The sequence below is a fragment of the Rhinoraja longicauda genome, chromosome 5, assembly GCF_053455715.1.
Source record: "Rhinoraja longicauda isolate Sanriku21f chromosome 5, sRhiLon1.1, whole genome shotgun sequence".
In the NCBI taxonomy this organism is placed as follows: Eukaryota; Metazoa; Chordata; class Chondrichthyes; order Rajiformes; family Arhynchobatidae; genus Rhinoraja; species Rhinoraja longicauda.
This window is the reverse complement of record NC_135957.1, coordinates 10,383,779-10,401,893: the sequence shown is the minus strand read 5'-3', so window position 1 is coordinate 10,401,893 and position 18,115 is coordinate 10,383,779. Positions and strand designations below refer to the sequence as shown.

Sequence of the window (18,115 nt, the reverse complement as noted above, 5' to 3'; positions counted from 1 at the left end):
ATTAAGACTGAGTTACTCCATTGAAGCATTCCCCAAGGTGCCATTAAGATAAGTTGGTCTCTTAATGAATCTGCCATGTATTTTTATTGTTACAAGCAGTGCCAGGATTTCACACTGTTTTACTACCACAAGAGTAAGAAATGAATCTTTTGAATTAGCTGCTTTGCAATTGAAAATGAAAACCTCGGATCAAATTCCACTAATATCCTGAAATATTAGTGTTTATATAGCTGAACAATTTGAGGGAGTGGCGGTGGTCTGTGTAATATTAATGCACAAACTTTGTTTGGTAGTTCATTGCTTCAGGATGGCACATCAAGTTTTATCAATTGCATAGTGGCGCAGCGGTAGAGTTGCTGCCTCACAGCACCAGAGACCCGGGTTCGATCCTGAATACGGGTGCTGTCTGTACAGAGTTTGTTCGTTCTCCCCCATGACCGTGTGGGTTTTCTCTGGTTTCCTCCTACATTCCCAAAGACTTGCAAGTTTGTCGGTTAATTGGCTTTGGAAAAGATTGCGTTGGAAAACCTAGTGTGTAGGATTGTGCTAGCATTCGGGGTGATTGCTGGTCGGCACGGACTTGGTGGATCAAAGGGCCTGTTTCCGTACTGTATCTCTAAACTAAACTTGCCTTCTGAACATTCAATAATAACAATCTCAATCTCTATATTTTAATTTGTACATAAACAGATAAAACACAAGGCCTGAGGGTAAAGCGAACAGCATTACAGTGAAGTCTTCCCATGGGAGACCTCCCACCCTCAGTTGGGCTTGTTTGTGAAGGTGACAAGTAAAAGTGCAAAACAAGCTAGACAAGGCAGTTAGTTGACAACCCAGCCCTCCCCATGGACTGCGGCCCCTCTCGTAAACAGTATTGTTATTGTGTTGTGCGGATTTCATTTAATGAATACACCAGTGAATAGAACACAAGTTAATTTATCATTTTGCGTTGAAATAGGTCATCGAATGCAGAGAGTAATATGTTCATAAGTTCATAAGTCATAGGAGCAGAATTAGGCCATTTGACCCATCGAGTCTACTCTGCCATTCAACCATGGTAAATCTATCTTTCTCTCTCAATCCCATTCTTCTGCCTTCTCCCCATAACCTTTGGCACCCTTACAAATCAAGAATCCATCAATCTCTGCTTTAAACAACCCAATGACTTGGCCTCCACAGCCGTCTGTGGCAATGAATTCCACAGATTCACCACCCTCTGACTAAAGAAATTCCTCCTCATCTCCTTTCCAAGGTCCTTTTAATGAGCATAAAGCCTGAAAACATGGGTCAATTTTCATATTTTATTTGCTACTGTGCCTTGAATTTACTATTATTTTATATTTTTAAAGTGAGCTTCCACAAACATCAATGGCGCTGTGGCGCAGAAGTAGAGTTTCTGCCTTACAGCGCCAGAGACTCGGGTTCAATCCTGACTACGGGTGCTGTCTGTACGGAGTTTGTATTCTCCCTGTGACTGCGTGGGTTTGTCCCTAGTTTGTAGGATGGTGCTAGTAGTGTAGATAGTGCCAGAGTTGCTGGTCGGCGCAGACTCGATGGGCCGAAGGCCTTTTTCCTTCTATTTCCGGCTATGGGAACGGATCCGCCGGCTCCGCCCATGCTTGAGTTCCAAAGCCCCGGCCAGGGTTGCCGTGACCAGGCCATGAGAGTGTATTTCATCAGGGTGTTACTCTGACTAGTCAATGACCACGCACGACAGACATGTTGCACTGACGGATCAATGATCATGCACTAGACAGATATTGTGCTGACTGGTCAGTGACTGTGCACTGCAGCCACTGGCCACAGGTTGCAAATATTGCACTCATCAGTCAATGAGGGCACTGCAGCCTTATGTTCCACTGGCCAGTCAGTTACCATGGCAGAGAATTGTTGCACTGACCTGTCACGGCCAGTGCACTGCAGGCAGATGCTGCATTGGCCACTGCAGATGGATATTGCACTGACCAACCAGTGTTGCGCACTGCAGACAAATCCGACCCAAAGCAGCCAGTGACTGTGCACTGCAGGCAGATGTTGCACTGGCTACTTCAGATAGATGTTGCACTGAGCAATCAATGACTGTGCACTGTATCCAGAGGTGGAACTGGCCTGTCACCGATTATACACTGCAAACAGATGTCCCACCAACTGGTCAGTGACCATGCGATGTGGTCAGAAGTTGCACCAATTGGTCAGTAACCGGGCAATGCAGACAGATGTTGCACTGGACCATATGTGACTACTCAATGCAGCTATAATAATAATAATAATCCATTTATTTTATATAGCGCCTTATCACATGCTCAAAGCGCTTTACAAAAACAATTAACATAGAAACAAACAGACAAACTATCCTGACGGAAAAGCGGCGAATACTCAACGCCAGCGTCCTCTCACGTCAGCGTCCGGCAGTAGACATTAAAAAGCACAAGACACACAGATATAATTTTTTACACAAAACAGTCATCACAGTGATTGCTCTAGGCACACCCTCACTGTGATGGAAGGCAAAGTCTTATCTCCTCCTCATTCTTCTCCCGTGGTGCCACGAGGTGATCGAGGCTCCCAACTTTTTGAAGCCCCCACCGGGCGATGGAAAGTCCCAGGGCCGAGCCGAGCAGGCCGATGAAAGTCCTGAGCCCCCACCGGGCGATGGAAAGTCCCAGGGCCGAGCCGAGCAGGCCGATGAAAGTCCTGAGCCCCCACCGGGCGATGGAAAGTGCTGCGGCCGAGCCACGCAGGGCGATGAAAGTCCTGAGCCCCCACCGGGCGAAGTAAAGTGCTGCGGCCGGGCCACGCAGGGCGATGAAGGGCCTGCGAGCGGGTTGATCATACCTCGCGCTTCGGGGCGGTCGAAGCTGCTACGGCTGGAGCTCCCAAAAGCCGGTCGCCAGCCAGGGACCTGCGAACTCCCGATGTTGCGGTCTGCAGGGCCCACGGCCGAAGCCTCCGAGATGGTAAGTCCAGGCCCTGCGACCGGAGTCTTTGAGGTCGATCCCAGCTGGAGGCCCCCGACTCCACGATGTTAGGCCGTAGCGCGAACGGAGATACGACACGGTAAAGGTCGCATCTCCGTTGAGGAGATTTGAAAAAAAGGTTTCCCCCAACCCCCCCACCACCCCCCTACATACACAGAATTAAAAATAAAACAAAACGTACATTTAACAACGACAATGACAAAAAAAACGGGGAAAAAAACGGAGAGACTGCCGGTGAGCCGCAGCTGCAGAACACAGCCACGCCCCCAATATATATCTATCTCTTTCCAGTTACTGATCATTCACTGCAACCAGATGTTGCAACTGACATTTCAGTAACTATACTGCAGTACAGATGTTGCATGGACCAGTCAGTGACCATGCATTGCAAGCAGGTGTTGCACTGTAGACAGATGTTGCATTGCAGACAGATGTGGCACTGCAGACAGATGTTACACCACACACAGATGTTACACTGCAGACAGGTGTTTCTCTAACCAGTCAATGCAGTCCAAGTGTCACACTACAGACAGGTGATGTGCTGCAGACAGATGTTGCACTGCAAACAGATGTTGCCCTGCAGACGGGTGTTGCTCCAACCAGTGACCAGATAGACAGATGTTACCCCACAGACAGATGTTGCTCTAACCAGTAACCAGGTAGACAGATGTTATACCAGACAGATGTTGCTCCAACCAGTGACCAGGTAGACAGACAGGTGATGTGCTACAGACAGATGTGCTCTAACCAGTAACCAGGTAGACAGATGTTATACCGCAGACAGATGTTGCTCCAACCAGTGACCAGGTAGACAGACAGATGATGTGCTGCAGACAGATGTTGCACTGCAAACAGATGTTGCCCTGCAGACAGATGTTGCTCTAACCAGTAACCAGGTAGACAGATGTTACCCTACAGACAGATGTTGCTCCAACCAGTGACCAGGTAGACAGATGTTACCCCGCAGACAGATGTTGCTCCAACCACTGTGACCAGGTAAGACAGATGTTACCCTGCAGAAGGATGTTGTCCGGCAGACAGGTGTCGCCCTGCAGACATATGTTACTGTAACCACAGTTACCCTATACACTTGCACTATCCCATATGTTAGGGACAATTTACAATTTAAAGAAGCCAATTAACCTACAAACCTGTACATCTTTGGAGAGTGGGAAGAAACCACAGCACCAAGAGAAACCCCATAAGGTAACTGGGAGAACGTGCAAACTCTGTACAGATAGCAGCTATGGTTGGGATTGAACACTGTCTCTGGCGCTGTCAGGCAGCAACTCTACCGCTGCGCCACTGTGCCATGCTGCCCTTCAGACGATGCCCTGCAGACAGACGGACGCCGCCCCACAGACAGATGTTGCCCCGCAGATGCTGCCCCTCAGACAGACGCCACGCCGCAGACAGACGTTGCCCCGCAGACAGACGGGTTCCCGGGAGCAGCGCGGGCCCGCCCCCACGGTTGCCATGGCGAGGCGGCGGCGCTGGGCCAATGAGCGGCGGCGCTGGGCCAATGAGCGGCGGCGATACTGGCGGGTGGGGGCAGCGCTGACCTGAAGATGGCGGCGCTGAGACGGCGGTGAAGAGGAGCAACGGCGAGACTGAGAGGGAGCGGAGAGGAGAGAGGGGCCGGGACCGAGACCGGGACCGGGACCGGGACTGGGACTGGGACTGAGGAGGAGTGTGTCCCCCCGGCGGCGCCATGCTGCTGTCGCTGGTGGTGCACACGCACTCGCTGCGCTACTGGCTGCCCGCCGCCTTGATGCTGGGCACGACGCCCGCCTACCTGTTGGGCTGGGCGGCGTGGCGGCTGCTGGCGCTGCTGCTGCCCCGGCGCTTCTATCACCCCGTGGACGACTGCCTCTACACCGTCTACCAGAGTGTCGTACTCTTCTTCTTTGAGAACTACACCGGCGTACAGGTGAGACGGCGGCCATCGGCACTCCTCACCCCTCCCCTGCCCCTGCTCTCTGCTCTTCACCCATCCTCTCCCGTCCCTTGTCCCTTCGTCCATTTCCTCTCTCCCTCTCCCTCTCTCTCCCCCTATTCTCTCTCTATCTCTCTCTCCCCCCCCCCCCTAACCTCCCTCTCTCTCCCCCCCTCCTCTCCTCCATCCTCCCTCTCTCCCTCCCTCCCTCTCAATCCTCCTGTCCCTCGACCCCTATCGGCCTGGCCCGATATCTGTCACACTGACACGACTCTCACCGTTCATCATGGCCCCGCCTCCCCCTCCCTCCATCCTCCACCCTCCCTCATCCTCCTCTCCCCTCCCTCCATCCTCCTCCCCCCTCCCTCCATCCTCCTCCTTCCTCCATCCTCCTCCTTCCCCCCCCTCCCTCCTTCCCCCCCTCCCTCCTTCCCCCCCTCCCTCCATCCCCCCCTCCCTCCATCCCCCCCTCCCTCCATCCCCCCCTCCCTCCATCCCCCCCTCCCTCCATCCCCCCCTCCCTCCATCCCCCCCTCCCTCCATCCCCCCCTCCCTCCATCCCCCCCCTCCCTCCATCCCCCCCCTCCCTCCATCCCCCCCCTCCCTCCATCCCCCCCTCCCTCCATCCCCCCCTCCCTCCATCCCCCCTCCCTCCATCCCCCCTCCCTCCATCCCCCCCTCCCTCCATCCTCCCCTCCCTCCATCCCCCCCTCCCTCCATCCCCCCTCCCTCCATCCCCCCCTCCCTCCATCCCCCCCTCCCTCCATCCCCCCTCCCTCCATCCCCCCTCCCTCCGTCCTCCCTCCCCCCGTCTTCCCCCCCTCCCTCCCGTCCTCCCTCCCCCCCCCTCCCGTCCTCTCTCCCCCCACCCCTTCTCTCCGTCCTCCCCCTCTGTCCTCCCCCCCCCCCCCCAGCTGGAAAGAAACTGTTCCTGAATCTGGATAGTGAGTCTGAATTGTGATAGTATAATGATTTGCATAGCAAAAAAAAGTTTGATAACACGTGCATGATTCTTTCAGAATCATTGAGTGATTTAATTATTTGTCCAAGGAATTTTTTTTTTTTTTTGGTGTTTCTAAAAAAAAATGTATGTTGGACTTAATGTGCCAATGCTTTGGTAATAGGTTTTGTTCCTCAGATAATAATCCATATATTTTAGATGGAAAATATCAGACTGCAGATACTTCCGTGGTCTGCTTTAACTTCACCTCACTCTTCCCCTTTTGTACCTCTATTGGCACACTGCTTATCCAATATCAAGTGACAAATGAGCAGAAAGAAGCTTTGGTTGTATCTTCATTCAATCTTCTTTAGACTTGAGAGATACAGCGTGGAAACAGGCCCTTTGGCCCACCGAGTCCGTGCCGACCAGCGATCACCCCGTACACTAGCACTATCCTCGACACTAGGGACAATTTATGGAAGCCCATTAACCTACATACCTGTATGTCTTTGGACAGTGCGAAGAAACCGGAGCACCCACAGAAAACCCACATGGTCACAGGAAGAACATGCAAACTCTGTACAGACAGCTTCCATAATCAGGATTGAACCTGATTCTCATCAGGATTCTCCCACTGCGCCATCCCCTTCTGTGATCCAGAATTGTTCATTTCCCAAATGGTCTCTGGCCCCCTTAGATCCATTCAAGGTTTCTTGTCTGTGTACAACTTGCGTGTTATTCATTCATCCAATTCTACCTTGTCCATTTCCTCACTTGTCCATTTACAAATTCCATCATACTGTGGTTGTCATCCATGTTGTCATCTGTACGGGAATGCTGAAATTCCCTCCCAAAACCCCTCTGCCTCTTCACCTGGTGCCTTTTACATCATTCCTTAAACCCTACCGCCCTGAGCAAACTTCTGGTCACAACGTGAACTACTTTAAATTTATTCCTGATCTCCCTCCTGTTAGGATCTGTCAAATAAAAGCCAATTTCAGCAATGTTGTTGCTGAAATGTATTTCATGTTAGTAGGTGTTATTTTTAATTCATTTAGCTCAGGTTGAGTCTCATTTGGGGTAAGGGTGTTGCTAATAAAGGAGAAATCAGTTTTACTGGTCAACAATAAGATTTTTGAGAGGATAGGCACAAAATGCTGGAGTAACTCAACGGAACGCAGCATTTCTGGAGAGAAGGAATGGGTGATGTTTTCGGTCAAGACCCGTCTTCAGACCCTCTTCCTTCCGACATAGATGTTTGAGAGGAATGGATTGTGTGTTTTGGAAAAGCCTGGTGTTAAATCAGCTGCTTAAGATATGACAGGTAATGATTTACATCAACTGTATTCTGAGACATTTTTTCGGTTTTAGTGTAGTTTATTGTCACATGTTCCGAGATACAATGAAAAGTGCTTTTGTTGCAAGCTATCCTGAGAGTAAAAAGACTATACATGATTACAATCAAGCCGTCCACAGTATAAAGATACAGGATAAAAGGAATAAGGCTGTGCAAGATCTGGGTGCAAGATACTTTTTACTTTGATTTCTTAAATTCTGTTTAGTTTTCTGTTGAATTCTTCCCTCCACATTCTCGCTGGTGTTTTCTTGGGTAACGTTCATCATCTTTGCCTGACTCTACATTTCACGTCTGTACTAAGTTAGTGAATTTTATCGGGTTCTTTAAACATTACACACATTGTAGGTGAAGTTGACCTCTGGATGGCAGGAAGCAGATACAATATTGCCTGGTTTTCACTTTGCGCACCATCCACAAGCAGTAGCTGGAATATGCTCATTATGATCAATTAAGCTGCCTTTGCTGCTTGCTGACTTTTCCCCATTCAGCAATAAACTGTCCTTGACCCTGTTCTTCCTCCTACATATTGCTACTTGATGGCGTTAAAGAGTCAAGGCTTTTATTGTCATATGCACCAAGACTGGAACAATTAAATTCTTACTTGTGACAGCTTTACACGCCCATTAATGCAACAAAAAAATCACTGAAATAATCAGTAAAGCAATCATAATACCAGGTAACCAGACCATAATAGTGCAAAACAGAAGTTCATATTGCAACCAAAACAGTCAGTAGTAATCATTGGTGAGGTAAGGTTGTGGTTAGATTTGTGCAGTGTTCAAAAGTCTAATAGTTGTTGGAAAATAGCTGTTCTAACATATAACATATAACATATAACATATAACAACTACAGCATGGAAACAGGCCTGTCCGGCCCTACCAGTCCACGCCGACCATTCTCCCTGACCTAGTCTCATCTACCTGCACTCAGACCATAACCCTCCAATCCCCTCCTATCCATATACCTATCCAATTTACTCTTAAATAATAAAATCGAGCCAGCCTCCACCACTTCCACCGGAAGCCCATTCCATACAGCCACAACCCTCTGAGTAAAGAAGTTCCCCCTCAAGTTACCCCTAAACCTTTGTCCCTCAATTCTGAAGCTATGTCCCCTTGTTGGAATCTTCCCCACTCTCAAAGGGAAAAGCCTACCCACGTCAACTCTGTCCGTCCCTCTCAAAATTTTAAAAACCTCTATCAAGTCCCCCCTCAACCTTCTACGCTCCAAAGAATAAAGACCCAACCTATTCAACCTCTCTCTGTAGCCTAAGTGCTGAAACCCAGGCAACATTCTAGTAAATCTCCTCTGTACCATAGGAGGTCATGGTTCGCAGGTTTCTGAACCTTCTTCCTGCTGAGAGTAATGAGGTGGGAGTATGGCCAGGGCACTGTGGGTCTTTGATGTTAGCTGTCTTTTTGAGGCAGCACCTCTTGTAGATCCCTTCAATGGTGGGGAGGCCAGCAACTGTGACGGATCAGGCACTTTCTGCCACTTTATGCAGCCCCCTCTGTTCCTGGGCATTTGAACTACTAAACCAGGCTGTGATACAACCAGTCAATGTGCTGGGCCCGGAACAGACCTTCAGTGATATGTACGCCCAGGGCAAAGCTGCTGACTCCGCAGGTGGCAAATTTGACCGGGCGATTGGCACAAAGTCCTAATGAGGTCGAGATTGGCTCTCTCACCTGACCTGGGCGCTACATTTTCAGGGAGACTTCCAGGAGGGAGAGGGTTGTCCAGATTACAGGGAGAGTGGCAGAGCTTGGTGGGGAGGCCAGCAACTGTGACGGATCAGGCACTTTCTGCCACTGTATGCCGGAAAATCGCTGTCTAAATCTCTGACATAGGGTAGAGAGTCAGAATCCTTTTCCCCGAGGTGCAAATGCCAAGGACTGAAGAGCATTGCTTCAAGGTGAGAGGGACCAAGTTTAAAGGAGATGTACAGGGCTAGTTTTGTATACAAAAGGTGGTGGGTGGAAAGCTCAGCCACGAGTTGTGATGAAAGCAGATGCAACAGTGGCATTTAGGAGGCATTTGGATAGGCAGAGAATGGGAGGATATGGATCACGTGCAGGCAGAGGAGATCAGTTTAATTTGGCATCATGTTTGGGACGGATACTGCGGGCCGAAGGGCCTGTTCCTGTGCTGCTGTATGCTCCAAGTATCAGGCATGTGAATTTTCTACGTTTCTGCGGATTTCCGCATTTTTAAAAATCCATTTTCCACGCTTTTTGCATGATTTCGTGTTTTTTACTTTGCCAAAATCGCATTTACCAACGGAGAAATAGGATCGGATAAAAAGAAAAGAAACGATGTAAAGACTTGTAATGAACACTAGGGTTCCGCGAGAAAGGGTTCCTGTGCCCTGGAAGTCTCCCCGAAAGTGTGGCACCTAGGCTGGGCAAGGCAGCCAATCTCGACCTCATCGGGACTTCCACAGCTAATCGATGGGTTGAATTTGCAACCTGCGGCTGGGGCTCTGGAACTCCAGCCCAGCTGGAGCCAGCAAATCTATCCCCATAGCCGACTTTCTTGGCCGGCTGGATAAACCAGCAAAGCTCTGGAACCAAGAGTGCCAGAAAATTAGTGATGGAACTGTAATGAGTAAATATTAAATTTATGTACAAGATTATATAACTAAATTAATTAAGACAGAGTTAAAATATAAAACACAGCAGAACAGCCAATTACCTCCTTTTTGGGCTAATTATCAATTAATGTGCGAATTTACTTCAAAATGTTATTGGTATACAGTGACATATTCACATTATTTTGTAATGTCCATTTTTACTTTGAAATGCACTAAAAGAGGCTTGAAACTAGTAATTTTGTGTGTAAATTTTCCAATTTTTTGCCCCCAGCTGTATGCATAGCGCAAGCGCTCGGCACTTTTCCTCTTTTTTTTAACTTCACTCACATGTCTGAAGTATTGTGGAATTTGGGCAGACTGCATTGTTTTGGAACTGGTGGTTCAGGGGAATTGAGAAGTTTGTACAGATCATTAATAATGCTTAAGAAGGAATTGCAGATGCTGGTTTAAACCGAAGATAGCTTTTTGTGTCTCACTAATAATGCTGTTGATTCCAGTCTCTATGGTTTCTCCTGGATGTCGAGCCCACTCTCAGCTACACCCAGTGCTAGTTGTTGCCCCTCACAATCCCACACCATTAATTCTATTTCTGCCGCATATTGTGGACTCATCTGGCTTGAGGCAGTAAATATCAGTGCGCCAAAGCTTATATTTTTGGAAAAATAATTAAAATAAAACACTCCACCGACTTAATAGCATTGTTTAAATGTGTTAAGAATGTAAGCATTTTTGTATTTTGAACAAAAGTTAAACTATCTAACTCACTTCCTATCATTCTGCAAGACTTATTTGGTTTTAGTGATTCCACTGTTGGGAGGTGTGGGAGTGAAAGGAAGGGAAACGATTAAACCCCATGCTCTGCAGAAGAATAAATGAAAAGGCGTTCCATGAAGCTGTAAATTATCAAGCATCCTATGATGTAGAAGGGAGACACTGAGTTGAGAATTGACATGCGACGATAGAGGCACTCGGCTTGTCAGGCAGCATCTCTGGAAAAAGGGAATGGTGATATTTTGGGTCGAAACCCTTCAGACTGAGTTAACACAACTCTGCCGGCAGCTTTTGTCCCTTGACATTTGCATCGAGAGTGTAGTTGGAAACCACAGCCTTTCCTGTGAATTTTAAAAATCACCTACTTTTATCGGCTATTTAACTTGCTCCAGAAATTTGTTTTGATTTGGTTGTATTAGAGCTATAACTCTCCAATGTCAATCACGCTCTCAGCCAGGGCGAAAACAGCTTGAAGCGCTCATTTTTCATAACTGGTAATTGCAAATATTAAATTATTTTTTTCTTCTCTCAGTTCAGTTTGTTAAACATCTTTACTTTACATTGCATTCATTTAATTCTAATTTTCCCTTTCCTCTGTTGTTCTTTTTCTTCAACCGTTAAACGTCATTATAAATATGCACTGATGTCATTTCAAGAACTCAAATGCCCCATTGCCTTCATGACACTTTCATCAGCTGACATTTCCTGAAATGTAGAGATTTTTGAGTTGTGCAGTGAGGGGGGAAAATCATTACTGATGGAACATGCGTTGAGATGTCTTGCTTCAGCAGATTATGATCCAGCACTTTCAATGGAGGGCACTGTGGTTTTTTTACGTTTATTTGAAATGTTTTTCCTACACAAATGACAAATTGAAAGCTGTAATCTGTCTTAAAATGTGGAATCATAACAAGAGGAGTTGAGTATAGGAGCAAAGAGGTCCTTCTGCAGTTGTATAGGGCCCTAGTGAGACCGCACCTGGAGTACTGTGTGCAGTTTTGGTCGCTAAATTTGAGGAAGGATATTCTTGCTATTGAGGGCATGCAGCGTTGATTTACTAGGTTAATTCCCGGAATGGCGGGACTGTCGTATGTTGAAAGACTGGAGCGGCAAGGCTTGTATACACTGGAATTTAGAAGGATGAAAGGGGATCTTATCGAAACATATTAAGGGGTTGGACACGTTAGAGGCAGGAAACATGTTCCCAATGTTGGGGGAGTCCAGAACCAGGGGCCATAGTTTAAGAATAAGGGGTAGGCCATTTAGAACGGAGATGAGGAAAAGCTTTTTCACTCAGAGTTGTAAACCTGTGGAATTCTCTGCCTCAGAAGGCAGTGGATGCATTCAAGAGAGAACTAGATAGAGCTCTTAAGGATAGCGGAGTAAGGGGGTATGGGGAGAAGGCAGGAACGGGGTACTGATTGAGAATGATCAGCCATGATCACATTGAATGGCGGTGCTGGCTCGAAAGGCCGAATGGCCTACTCCTGCACCTATTGTCTATTATTGTCTATTGTCATGCATTCGTAATTCTGATTTCCTTCAGTAGATTTACTGCCTACTGTAAAAATAACCACAAGTTTTTCTTTTAAATGTTTGTAATGCAACAAATACAGTTTATAGAAGTTGGGTAGTGTTCAAGAGTCTGAGATGAGCCCTCTTGAAATAAATGAGAGCATTGTGTTTGCTTTCTTTACTACCGATTCAACTTAGATTAACTTTTTAGGATTCCTGCACCAGCACCCCAAAGTCCCTTTGCACCTCTGATTTCTGGATTCTCTCCCCATTTAGAAAGTAATCCACGCCTTTATTCCTACTACCAAAATGCATCACTCCACACTTTGCTGCACTCTATTCTATCTGCCACTTCTTTGCCCACTCTCCCAACCTGTCCAAGTCCTTCTGCAGAGTCCCTACTTTCTCCAAGGTAATGCCAGCAAAGTCCGATCAAGGATAGTCCGAGGGTCACCAAAGAGGTAGAGAGGTTCAGCACTGCTCGCTGGCCTATCTGTCAGCATCTATTGAGGCAAATATTAAACAGTAGATTTCCATCATTTTCATATTGTTTTAAAATTGTACTCTGGGTGAAATATCTTCCAGTGCTGATTGCCAACTTCCCCAAAGAAAAATAGAAAAGAAATGTCCTCCTTCAGCTATGTTAATTACATTTCAATAAGCATCAGTAGTCACTTAAGCTAAAGTGTTTCTTACCATTGCCAAGATAAAAGTATTGTTATTTGGCTGGACAGAATGTATTGATTGTGATTACATTGTTTCATTGCTCACGTTTCCCAGTAATTTGTCCCTATTGGGGAAAATGCTTAGTCAGGTCCTATAAATTTTAATTTCAGAATGCTATTTAGAACATAGTTAGATTTCTCAAGAGGCATGGATCAATAGTGTTGCTCAGAATAGACAGTTCATATTGGCAATAAACCATATCCAAAGTAAAACAAAGTGCTGGAGTAACGTCGTGAGTCAGGCAATATCTGTGAAGGACGTGGACCAGCGGCCCTTATTCAGACTGATTGTGGTAGGGGGAGGAAGCTGGAAATGTGGGAATGGGACAAAGCCTGGGTCATGTTAAGTGGATGCAGGCGAGGGAGATTTATTGGTAGGTGGGTGGACAAAGGTTAGAGATGAAAAGGAGACAAAAGGGAGACGGATCAGGAGGGGAAAAGGGGTGACATGTTAAGTCCGGGGGGGGGGAAGGAAGGGCTAGATAGTGGGAAAAATGGGTATGCATCCATTTTTAAGGAGGTTAAGGAAATGGTGGGGTGGGGTGGGGGGGGGATGGAGAGAAGGCTGGCTGTTACAGAAATGTCAGTGTTCATACTGTTTGGTAGTAAATTACACATGTGGAATATGAGGTGCTGTTCCTCCAGTTTGTCCGTGGCCTCACTCTAGCAATATTGGGGCCCAGGATGAGAACGTCGGTTGTAGGAAGGGGAGTTAAAATGGTTAGCAATCGGGAGATCCAGCAAGCCCTGATAGACCGAGCACAAGCGTTCTGCGAAGGGTTTCCTAGTCCTCGCTTGGTCTCGCCTTTGTAAAGAAGACCACATCAGGAGCATTGAATGCAGGTTTGAAGTGGTGCATGTGGACCTCCGTCTCAGTTGGAAGGGCTGCTGGGGTCCCTGGATGGAGGTGTCGGGTATTACATTTCCTGCGTTTGCAGGGGAAAGTACCCTCGGAAAGGGACAGTTTGGGTTAGATGGGATGAGTGAACCAAATAGGTGTGAAGGGAGGGGTCTTTACGGAAAGCGGAACGGGGTGGGGATGGAATGATATGACTGGAGGAGGGATCATGTTGAAGGTGGCGGAAATGTTGGGAAATGGTAATCATATCCATTGTTTTCTTCATAAATAAGGCGAATAGTATCAGTGCACATCCTTGCTAAATATCTTTCATATACTTCCAAATCATATTTGATTTAAAAATTATATATATTATTTCTCTCAAAATATTCTGAAGACTGCCCTTGTCAGTCACAGAAACCCCCCCCCCCCCCCCCCCAGCTATTTCAAGCACTGCCCTAGAGCTATTTTGGTACTTTTCTCTATTCCATGCACACCCAGAACTGTATGGCCAAGTACAACACCAACTTGATCTTTCCATTTGATGATGTTTGCACTGTCATAAGCTGGATCAATAACAGCAATGAGATGGACGACTGGCATGAAATGGAGAACCTTGACAACATCCTAGTCCTTGACATCAGCAAGACGAAAGAGTCGATTGTTGACCTGCAGAAGCGAGGAGGGGGGTGAACACAACCTTGTCCTTATCAATGGAGCTACTGCTGAGATTGGCAGCTTCATGTTTCGGCTATCTGTATCACCAGCAACCTAACCTGATCCGCTATTAATGCGATGATCAATAAAGCACATCAAAGCTTTTACTTTTTTGGGCATCAGAAAAGGTTAGGCTTGTCCACAACAATTCCCTCGAATTTGTGCAGATGTTCTTTAGAAGGTATTTTGACAGGATGCATCCCAGCCTGTTATGTTAACTGCCTTGCTCTTGACCCCATAAATTTGCAGAGTTATGAACACTGGCCATTCCATCACAGGCTTGTTACTACCTTCTTTCCAATCCTTCTTCAAAGTGTGTTGCCTCAGGAAGGATGGTCAAGGATGGGTACTACCCTGGCGATTCACTTTTATCTCTCCTAACTTTCAGGATAAAATCCAGGGGCTTAAAAGCCCAGGCATGGAGACATGAACAGCTTCTTCTCCACTGCTGTCCCACTTCCGAACCTATTACTTTAGTTTAACGATATTGCGGGGAAATGGGCTCACCAAGTCAGCGCCGACCAAAAATCATGCTGTACACAAGTCAATCATACACACTAACCCACCGAGTCCACACCGACCAAACCCGTACACAGTTCTGTCCTACACACTAGGGACAATTTACAAAGGGCCAATTAACCTACAAACTTGCACATCTTTGGAATGTGGGAGGAAACAGGAGCACCTGGAGAAAACCCATGAGGTCACAGGGAGAACGTGCAAACTCAGTACAGACAGCTCCTGTAGTCAGGATCGAACACGGATCTCTAGCACTGTAAGGCAGCAACTCTCACACTGTGCCACCCACCTTCTTTCAAAATGCCATCGCAGAGGTGCTGCCATGTACTCTTTCCTACTTCACTAGTTATTCTGTTATTGTCCTTCAGTATGTTTGCACCCAGGAACTTGAAGCTATTGATTCTCTCTCCACCTCTGCCCCGACAATGAAGAGAGATTCACGTTCACAAGTTATATGAGTAGAATTAGGCCATTCAGCCCGTCGAGTCTACTTTGCAATTCAATCTTGGCTGTTCTCCGTCTCCAAATCCCATTTTCCTGCCTTCTCCCCATTCGTGGATCCTCTGCTTTCCCCTCCTGAAGTCAAACAATCTGCTCCTTTGTCTTGCTTATGCTGAGAGTAAGATTACTGTTCTGGCACTATACAATCACGATCAATCTCCCTCCCTATTCTATTTATCATCGCTGCATGTGCGCTGTTTGCACTGAGTTTCATGTGAACAAGGAATACTAATCTGAATCTAATGGCAGAAATCTGATGTGTTCCAGATCAGGTTTTTGCCAGTCACCACATTCAGTAAATTGCCCGATACAGCTTATCACAGGAAAGAAGTGAGAAATAGCGAGAAGAGTGTGGAGAAAAAGCAAGGTCAGCTTGTCATTGAAGGAGGCTGCCTCGATTATTGTGTCACTAACATTGAACATTGAATGTATGCCCATTGTACAAGAATATCCTAATGTAACAGCTTGTAAAGGTAGATAATAGACAATAGGTGCAGGAGTAGGCCATTTGGCCCCTCGAGCCAGCACCACCATTCAATGTGATCATGGCTGATCATTCTCAATCAATACCCCGTTCCTGCATTCTCCCCATACCCCCTGACTCCGTCCGCTATCCTTAAGAGCTCTATCTAGCGCTCTCTTGAATGCATTCAGAGAATTGGCCTCCACAGCTTCTGAGGCAGTGAATTCCACAGATTTACAACTCTCTGACTGAAAAAGTTTTTCCTCATCTCCGTTCTAAATGGCCTACCCCTTATTCTTAAACTGTCGCCCCTGGTTCTGGACTCCCCCAACATTGGGAACATGTTTCCTGCCTCTAACGTGTCCAACCCCTTAATAATCTTATAAGTTTCGATAAGATCCCCTCTCATCCTTCTAAATTCCAATGTATACTGTTGTGAGACTGCTGTGAAACTGAGCCTAAAAACACAACCAGTTTGAATTTCATTACGATTCTCCAAGTTTGGATCCTAAAGCACCTTGGATTGTTCATAGATTTAATATAGTTAGCATTAAAAACATTGTCTGTCCTGAGTCTCCTGCATGCTCTAGAAAGGTGGCTCTAGAAATTGTGGACGCATTAGTGATTATTTTCCAATGTTCTATAGATTCCGGGTCAGTTCCTGTGGATTGGAGGGTAGCTAATGTTATCCCACTTTTCAAGAAAGGAGGGAGAGAGAAAACGGGAAATTATAGACCAGTTAGTCTGACATCAGTGGTGGGGAAGATGCTGGAGTCAATTATAAAAGACGAAATTGCGGAGCATTTGGATCGCAGTAACAGGATCGTTCCGAGTCAGCATGGATTTACGAAGGGGAAATCGTGCTTGACTAATCTACTGGAATTTTTTGAGGATGTAACTAGGAAAATTGACAGGGGCGAGCCGGTGGATGTGGGGGCCAATTCTCTGAATACATTCAAGAGAGAGCTAGATAGAGCTCTTAAGGATAGCGGAGTCAGGGGGTATGGGGAGAAAGCAGGAACGGGGTACTGATTGAGAGTGATCAGCCATGATCACATTGAATGGTGGTGCTGGCTCGAAGGGCCGAATGGCCTACTCCTGCACCTATTGTCTATTGTCATGCATTCGCTTCTGCAGAAGCTAAGTCTCGGGTTACCGAATGATGTTCTGAAATTTGCAGCTGAATTACAGACGAGAGACACACAATTGCAGAAAGTATTATTTACTTATTATTTGAGTTAATTTACCAAAGTTGTTAGACATTTATTTTTGGAGAAAGAAAATTATCTACAAGGTAAGCGTTTTGTAAGCTTAAAAGCAGTACAGGCGATTTAGTGAGTCTTCTGCAGAAACACAGTAGCCTGCTCTCTGGGAACAGGTGGATAGATGGCTAACATTGGATCAATGGAGAGGGTAGCCAGAGGCATTTGGAACAACAGGGTGGCGAGGGTGGTCAGAGGCAGTTGGATATTTTACTTAAATAGACACAAAAAGCTGGAGTAACTCTACGGGTCAACCAGCATCTCCCGAGAAAAGGTATAGGGTGACTTTTCGGGTCAAAACCCTTCTTCAGACACTTTCACTTGTTGATGTCGAGGTCTCATGTTGAAGCATCTATATAGCTTACCGTGTATTACAATTTAGATGTTGTTATTAGACCTTGTAAAACTTAATACAAATTAAGGGAGGAAATGTGAGAGACTGAACATCAGCAAATATGAATGAATGAATATGTTTATTGGCCAAGTATGCAGATACAAGGAATGTGCCTTGGTGCTCCGCTCACAAATGACAACACAAACAAACAGTTAACAATTACGAATAAAGCATAACCACATCAAAACAATAAGGATACAACATTACGGTCTAAACATGTGGGTGAAAATAAACCAGAGCAAAAAAGAGACTACAGACTTTGGTTATTGAGTAGAACTATCACTCGTGGGGAAAAAAGCTGGTTTTATGTTTGGCTGTGGCAGCTTTGACAATCCGGAGCCGCCTTCCAGAGGGAAGTGCTTCGAAGATTTTGTGACCAGGCTGAGAGGGGTCAGAGATGATCTTGCCCGCTCGCTTCCTGGCCCTTGCAGTGTACAGTTCGTCAATGGGGGGAAGGTTGCAGCCAGTAACCTTCTCGGCTGTGTGAACGATCCGTTGCAGCCTCCGGATGTCGTGCTTGGTGGCTGAGCCAACCCAGACCATGATGGAGAAGGTGAGGACGGACTCATTGATAGCAGTATAGAATTGGACCATCATTGCCT

The 18,115-nt window shown here is 46.6% G+C and overlaps 1 protein-coding gene across 1 annotated transcript in view; it reads left to right on the top strand.

Moving 5' to 3' along the window:
* Window positions 1–4,529: 4,529 nt before the first annotated feature.
* The window catches only part of agpat5 (1-acylglycerol-3-phosphate O-acyltransferase 5 (lysophosphatidic acid acyltransferase, epsilon)), a 110,040-nt gene continuing 96,454 nt past the window's right edge, over window positions 4,530–18,115 (top strand). Inside the window, exon 1 of the mRNA XM_078398906.1 lies at window positions 4,530–4,908. Within this exon, the coding sequence (XP_078255032.1) occupies window positions 4,690–4,908 (219 nt within the window). The 5' untranslated portion in view covers window positions 4,530–4,689. The remainder of the gene's footprint in view (window positions 4,909–18,115) is intronic.